Genomic DNA, 7,127 nt, shown 5'->3' with positions numbered 1-7,127 from the left:
TAACAAATAAAACAAACTATAAAAATATTTTGAATACTCTAAAATATCTAAATCACCTTAATATATATAAAAACATTAACATATTTAACTAATTTCGGATATCTTCGGATTCTAATTCGGATTTTGGTTCGGTTCGGGTTATAACCAAAGTCCAAAGTAGTAAGTTCATAAGTCTCATTCGGATATTTTTGTAAAACAGTTCGGATTCGGAAAAGACAGGGTTATTTCAAATTTGTACTTGAGTTTTAATAGTTTAGATAATGGGCGAAAGAAAGAAGGAAAACAAAATGAATGGCGTATATTTGATCATGGACCGGTGATGACCCAGTGCAGTCCGTGAATTCAATGAGCTTTGTCCCATCTAGTCTTTAGTATTTTCCAAGCCATGTACTACTAGAGTATTTATTTACTATTGATTCCTTGATAAAAAATCCACTCTTGGTTCTTTTTCCCTCACAATGACGTGAACATTTTATGTTTTTAAATCAACGTCAAAAACTTTAAATAAAAAAATTGAAACCCTAATAAAGCCAAGCCTACTTCATTTTAGGCTTCACAGACAAACATTACATATCAAACCATGCGAGAATGAACAACAAGCAATGCCCACCATTGTATAGTGAACACCCAACGGTTTTCCAAAACATGATAACCTTTCACAGAGCAGAATGTTATTGTTACCACCAAAGGAATGAAGGTGAAAGAAAGGTGGGTGGTCAAATCTAGGAATCTGCCAGCGCGGCAGGAAGGACGTAGAAACTATGGGTGGGACAGACGCCAAGGATAGAACATACGTCTTTCTTTTCCAGAAAATTCTCCAAATCGGCAAGCATCAGTGGGCCGTACTCGAACACCATCTTCTTGCACTAATCACGAAAATGATATAAACATGATGACCTGAGTAATGATTTTCCTTTGGGTTAAATTAAGTAGGAGGAGTACCTTGTCCTGGTAATTGTTGAGGGACTTGCATTCTTTGAGAAGCAAGCGAATTATCTTGAGCTGCACATGGAATAAATAATTATCTTGAGAATTTTGATTGAAAAGCATATTGGAATAACAGGAGAGGAGACCACCTTAGTCTGAGGATCCTTGAGTTTGGGGAGGAGTTGAGAGACAGTATCGTGGCAAGCATCACAGTTTCCTTGGGAATGAAGGGGTGGTTGACAGAGGTTAAGGGACTTGCAGATATGGTGGGGCTTGAGAAGGGAGACTTGAGTGAAGAAACGTTGGGTATAACGATCTACCATGGCAAGACACTGGAGAGGGACGTTGGTTGAGTGAGATAGTTAGTAGACAATAGTAAAAAAGGAAGAAAGAGAAAGGACCTGCCTGTTTTTGCAAAGGAGGAATCTGGGAGCAGGTCATGTGGAGGGCTTCAACAAATGCATTCTGGTTGTCCTCATTTTGGAGGTAATCAATGGCGAGGGTGAGATACTTATCACACAACTCACAGACTTGGTTATCATGAACTGATGCATACAAGAAGTCTAGTTAGAGAATGATCCATAGAGATCCTGAAAGAAAGAAAGAAAGAGTATATGTTACCGAATGGTTGGAGAAGAATGGGGTTTGAAGCATCACAGGTCAGCGCCAATAGGAAGCAGAAGAAGAAGAAGAGGATTCCAAATTTAATAATTAACGCCCATGATTAATGCCTTAAACTATATATCTAGTATTTTGAATTCAGAAAAAAAAAACATAGTCAATACAATAATCGGGGATTTCAAATCAGAAATATATCCAATACAAAACAATTTGATACAAACAAGCATCAGAATCAATTTTATTTATCAGATAAATAAGCTTACACGGCGGACGGCCACAGATCTGCTCCTCCTCCTCCCTCCTCTATTGATTGACCGATCTATCTTCTTTTATTCCCTCTCCTCTCTTTATTATTTGTACACTACGACGCCTTTGCCCTTTAAAGATGAAATCCACTTACTTCCATTCTCATAAATTTATTAACTTATATCATGGCCTCATTCAACATTTGTTTTGTTTCTTGGCCCACTCATTTTGTTTTTCAATAAGACCATTTAAATAACATATTTCTTCCTTTTACCAGATGGATTTTACTTTGCCTAAACCATTCCCACCTTTTCTTTTTTCTTTTTTCTTTCTGAAACACTTCAAACTTCCATTTTAACTGGGTTTAAAAAAGGCCCAGAAAGAGAATAACAATTGTTTAGACATGCTCTGATGAGTACTTGACAATTTCATGATGTTGTTTAGACGTTGAAGCCAACTAAGTGTTTTGTTATCATAACTATAGGGGAATGAGTATGACATTGAAAGACATTAATGCAGTGGGAATGCACCGACCATCGGGACGAATCAGTATTAAGGAAAGCAATACCCGCCTGCCCGGTGGTGCTATGTGGAGCACACGTTAGGTGCATGGGTCGTCTCTCGGCTCATTACTGCTTTCCAATTTAATTACATAACCCCAAGTATTTATATCATACAGTATTGTTTTCATCTCTGGCCCTAGCTCATAAATGCCTCTCCGCAAACCAACCATCCACAATTTTTAAATATTTTTCTTTCTTATAATATTTACCCGTGGGACGAGTGTTTGACAAACACTGTTTGTGTCTAACTGATCTTTTATTTATCCCCGACTAACACTGTTTGTGTCTAACTGATGCAATCCCATCCCATATTAAGTGAAATAGGATATAAAGTAAAAAATGTTATCACCTAATTCCATATTTCTTTTCTTTTTTTTTGAAAAAGAGCTTTTAATAATTTCATATTTCGCTCTATAATGGAGTTTATTCCATAAATAGAGTAATATTTTTAACCCAATTCTATATCTCACTATTTTGAAAAAAAATGGAGTTTTACCTTGGATATGCTAGCGATTATTTTGTTCATTAATTAAAAGATGTATGCATGTACCATATATAACCAGCGTCACATATAAACTAGCATTTCATTTTCAGAGTTAAGTTTTGTTTCTCATAATTCCTTAGACATCGAAGTCCAAACGTTTTTTTATTTAATGTACCAATGACACTAGCACCATATATACTAGTACCATATGTCTCATATGCGAGCCTTTCTCTCTCTCAGTCTCCTAAGACAATAATGACAAACGGCGGATCTGAGAGTCCTGCGTCACTGAGAAAGCAAGACACCGATACCTTCTCACACAAGATACCGTCGACCAAACAACGCTTCTCCTCGCCGGCATCAGCTTGTCCTTCCTTTAGAATCTATTACCACGATGGAGCTGCCGGTTCCATCCCTTTCGAATGGGAATCTCATCCTGGTACTCCCAAACACCCCTCCTCCGAGCTGCCTCCGCCACTTCCTCTCACCCCTCCGCCGTCTCATTTTTCCTTCTCCGGCGACCAAACCTGCCGTAGTTCAAAAAAACCCATGAAGAAAATCCTCGCACTAATCCCCACCAGGCTCTTCTGGTTATCACCAGGTGGTCACAAGAATAAGGTCAAGAAACTGTCCGCTTCATCAGAGTCTCTGTCGGAGAGAGTGCTGATCGATGAGAATGAGTACCATATGTTCAAGTATCAGACAAAAGGGAAGGTCATAAAAAGATTTTCATCCTTTGACTCTTCTATTGATCACCACCCCACCACTCGCAGATCACAATCCACCTCTTGCTTCGGAATTCGCATCTGGTAAATTCATCATTCAAAATCTTGAAAATAAAACTTTGGACATTTTTATAAATGTTTGTTTCCTAATATAATACGTCTGTAATCCATCGTGTTATTGTATTTAATCAACCATGTAATATTAGATAAAGCTCCAACTAGTATCATGCTTTTTTTTCATTTTGTTATGTAATATTTTTGTTTTTGTTCAGTAAGAGAATGAACAGCTACGTATTTGATCAGAAGACTAAAAAAGTCGCATTTCACTGGGGTCCGTTTAATTCATTGATTGGAACTTTGATGATATTTTGCTTTGTTGAGTGTAATCTTTACATGATTCCGTGTTATTGTGAGTTAGGCAGTCTTTGTGTTAAATTTAAGCTGTCTTCCAAGCAAAGCCTAACACATGCAATGTGATTTGGTGCTTCTTTCTTTTTCTGTTGATTTGGTGCTTCTTTCGAATTACATTGGCCGTATTCTATAAACTAATAACGAAATCGCTGAATCATTCGGTTATTTTAAAAGTAAATAGTATGCACATCTTTTAGTCTCAAAGAGTCGATTAAAAGAGAGAAATGAAAGAAGTCATCTGAAGTTGTCGGTCGCTGCGATTGGATCGTGGTCCTCACGTGGCAGTAGTGTGCGCAATAAAACTGATTTCCCTCCCACAAATTAATATGAAAAGGCCCTTGCTAATCTAAGACGAGAGGCCCATGGGCCCCGATGATTAATCTGTGTACATATTGTGAAAATCAATACTACTCCTCGGCATGGGCGTTCGGTGGTCCATTCGGTATCGGTCTGGGTGATTCGGATTTTCGGATTTTCGGATTTTCGGTGTTATGCTCATAAGTACCATTCGGTTTTTACTAACTATCGGATCGGGTTCGGTTCGGTTCCTTTCGGGTTCGGTTCAGATCGGATTTAACCAATGTTTAAAATCGTACAAAAATATTTTTTAAAAAACTTCGAAAATTGACCAAAAAAATTTCAAAATATATAAATTAGTTACAAATCTAATTAAAAATTAGTTAAACTATCTAAATTAACTAAAAAGTATTAAAAATAACAAATAAAACAAACTATAAAAATATTTTGAATACTCTAAAATATCTAAATCACCTTAATATATATAAAAACATTAACATATTTAACTAATTTCGGATATCTTCGGATTCTAATTCGGATTTTGGTTCGGTTCGGGTTATAACCAAAGTCCAAAGTAGTAAGTTCATAAGTCTCATTCGGATATTTTTGTAAAACAGTTCGGATTCGGTTTCGATTTTTTCGGTTCAGGTTAAGGTCGGTACCTCGGGTTGAGTTAAAAACGCCCAAGCCTAACTATTCCCTCTGTTTCTAAAAGATTCATGTTATAGTTTTTCACACTTATTAAGAAAACATTTAAAATTATATTTTTAATACATTATTTTTCTTAATTAATTATTCCCAATAACTTTTAACCAATAAGATTTTATTAAACACAATTATATTTTTTTTAAAGTACAATTTTTCATTAATTAATGTCTTGAAAATGTAAAAAATGTATCTTTTTGAAACAAATTATTTTTCTAAAAAATGGATCTATAAGGAACCGAGGGAGTACTATTTTCGTTTCAAAAGTCTCCTCTCCGGTGGATATTAACCGACGGCGCAGAAAACGATGCCAGCGTGGTCGTAGCCGATGCCTCCAATTCTATCGCGGATTCATGATATGTGAGAGGAGACAGGACTTCACATTCATGATATGTGCCCCTATAAAACAAGTGATAGAGAGATGCATCACACAACATTTTACAGAGGAAAGTTACTGATGAGGTTGGAATGGTGCTTCTTCACGCATGAAAATCAACTCTGTAAACCCTTTCTTCTTGTTTCTTACATGTTTACAGGTTGACATTGTGACAATTTTACCAACCTAGTTAGAGTGTGTTTGTGTAAATAGTTCCCTCAGAGCATTTTGCCTCTTATTCTTCTACTCTCGAAGAATAGAATGGTTTCAATAGAGTTCTCAAGGCTGTAAAATGGAAAACGCCTTGAATCAACAGGGTATGTATGGGTCATCTCTCCCTATTCACTTTTGCCATTTTATCTTCTATCAAGAGTATGGATGATGTTTCATTCAAGTTGTAAACTGGAATTGTAATTGGTATTGTGTGATTGACATGTTAGAAACAAGCAATTTTAAATATTATTATTTTTTGTTTATATTCAAAACTGAGGAAATGATTTGGTGAAGGAGGAGTTTTGCTGTGAACAGCCACGAATTAAGCAAGAACAAAACGTATCGAGGCAAATACCCGTTTAGGGTTTCTTATTATTGTGTGAATGAATAATCTTACAAACCCTTAGACCCATATTTATAACAGTCTGAAAACCCGATTTCCTTTATCCTTTTAAGAATACATATTTATCTAGAAAAAATAAATTTTCCTAACCTCCCCCCCCCCCCCCCCCCCTCAACCTTGATAGAGAGTTTATCGTCCGACCCAGAGTGCTGGACTTTTACCGGTGCACAGAGATTCAAGACACACAGATGCAACAAGTTTGATTGTAAATTAACAGGCAAAGGAGGAAACTCTACCGATCCAGGTATTATTATTATTTTTTATCTCCAATTTTGGATGATTTCCATCTATTTTTAGACGAAGAAAGAAGATAACAAACATATTTTTGTCTCCCTCTCTTTACGGTTTTTTTTTTTGTTGTTTTTGTTCATCTGAGTCTGAGAAAACCTCCTTTGACCTTCCTTGCCATTATATTTTCGATTTGAGCTTTCAACAAAGAGGCAAATCAGCAAATGCCATTCTGTATTATTACAATCATTCTTCTCATAAGCTTTCTTTCTTTCATGCTTGTCCCTTCGACATCTTTCCACTGCAAGGCGTCCCCATGAATATTTTATTTCTATGCAACTGTTCAATTCTTCTACCCTGCTTTCCGTCTTTTTCCACATGACCTAACCCCAACTGCATTTCCAGACGTTTTGGCCCATATTTCTTATATATTGGTAAATTTTCTTGTTTTGTTGCTGGGTAATGGGGGTCTGTTGTAGCAAGGCCACAGGGATAACTGTGGAGAATGGCACGGAAGATAGTAATGAACATAGAGATAGGGAGGCTGAGGTTAGAGACACAAATGATGGTGCCATTATAAGGTCTCGCGGATCATCTAAACATGTCTCCATGGCTATCAAACAAGGGAAAAAGGGGATCAATCAAGACGCCATGACAGTCTGGGAGGTAGGTAACAGTTTTAATTTGAGAAAAAGACAAAAATACCACTAAATCAAGTTTTTGTTTCCAAACTAGCACTCAAAGTCAAAAGTCACAAAAATAGCACTTAATGTTTTATCAAAAGTCACAAACTTAGGGTTTAGAGTTAAAGGGTGGGGTTTAGGATTTAGAGTTTAGGGTTTAGGGTTTAGAGTTTAAGGTTTAGGGTTTAAATTTTAGGGTTTAGGGTTTAGAGTTTAGGGTTTAGGGTTTAGGGTTTAAAGTTTAG

The 7,127-nt window shown here is 36.5% G+C and overlaps 3 protein-coding genes across 3 annotated transcripts in view; 2 read left to right on the top strand and 1 right to left on the bottom strand.

The window, feature by feature from the left end:
• Nucleotides 1-416: 416 nt before the first annotated feature.
• Nucleotides 417-1,648, bottom strand: LOC106315380 (prosaposin-like; the record flags this gene model as incomplete). The annotated part of the gene is made up of 5 exons (XM_013753108.1): nt 417-866; nt 943-1,002; nt 1,077-1,259; nt 1,333-1,472; nt 1,549-1,648. Coding segments are annotated over 5 exons (627 nt in total), but the record flags the coding sequence as incomplete, so codon positions are not given.
• Nucleotides 1,649-2,963: 1,315 nt separating this feature from the next.
• On the top strand, nt 2,964-3,868 carry LOC106316431. The gene has a single exon (XM_013754320.1). The coding sequence runs from the start codon at nt 3,019-3,021 to the stop codon at nt 3,652-3,654; it is 636 nt and encodes a 211-aa protein (XP_013609774.1). The 5' UTR covers nt 2,964-3,018; the 3' UTR covers nt 3,655-3,868.
• Nucleotides 3,869-6,359: 2,491 nt separating this feature from the next.
• The window catches only part of LOC106313609 (probable protein phosphatase 2C 65), an 8,319-nt gene continuing 7,551 nt past the window's right edge, over nt 6,360-7,127 (top strand). The window contains exon 1 of the mRNA XM_013751472.1: nt 6,360-6,865. Coding sequence (XP_013606926.1) covers nt 6,662-6,865 — 204 coding nt within the window. The 5' untranslated portion in view covers nt 6,360-6,661. The remainder of the gene's footprint in view (nt 6,866-7,127) is intronic.

The sequence above is a fragment of the Brassica oleracea genome, chromosome C9 (genome assembly GCF_000695525.1).
Source record: "Brassica oleracea var. oleracea cultivar TO1000 chromosome C9, BOL, whole genome shotgun sequence".
Taxonomy (NCBI): Eukaryota; Viridiplantae; Streptophyta; class Magnoliopsida; order Brassicales; family Brassicaceae; genus Brassica; species Brassica oleracea.
This window is presented reverse-complemented; position numbering and strand designations above follow the sequence as displayed.

Bases quoted from the DNA above. Each gene is read 5' to 3' on its own strand.
- LOC106316431 (XM_013754320.1), top strand. From the start codon at position 3,019: ATGACACTAGCACCATATATACTAGTACCATATGTCTCATATGCGAGC.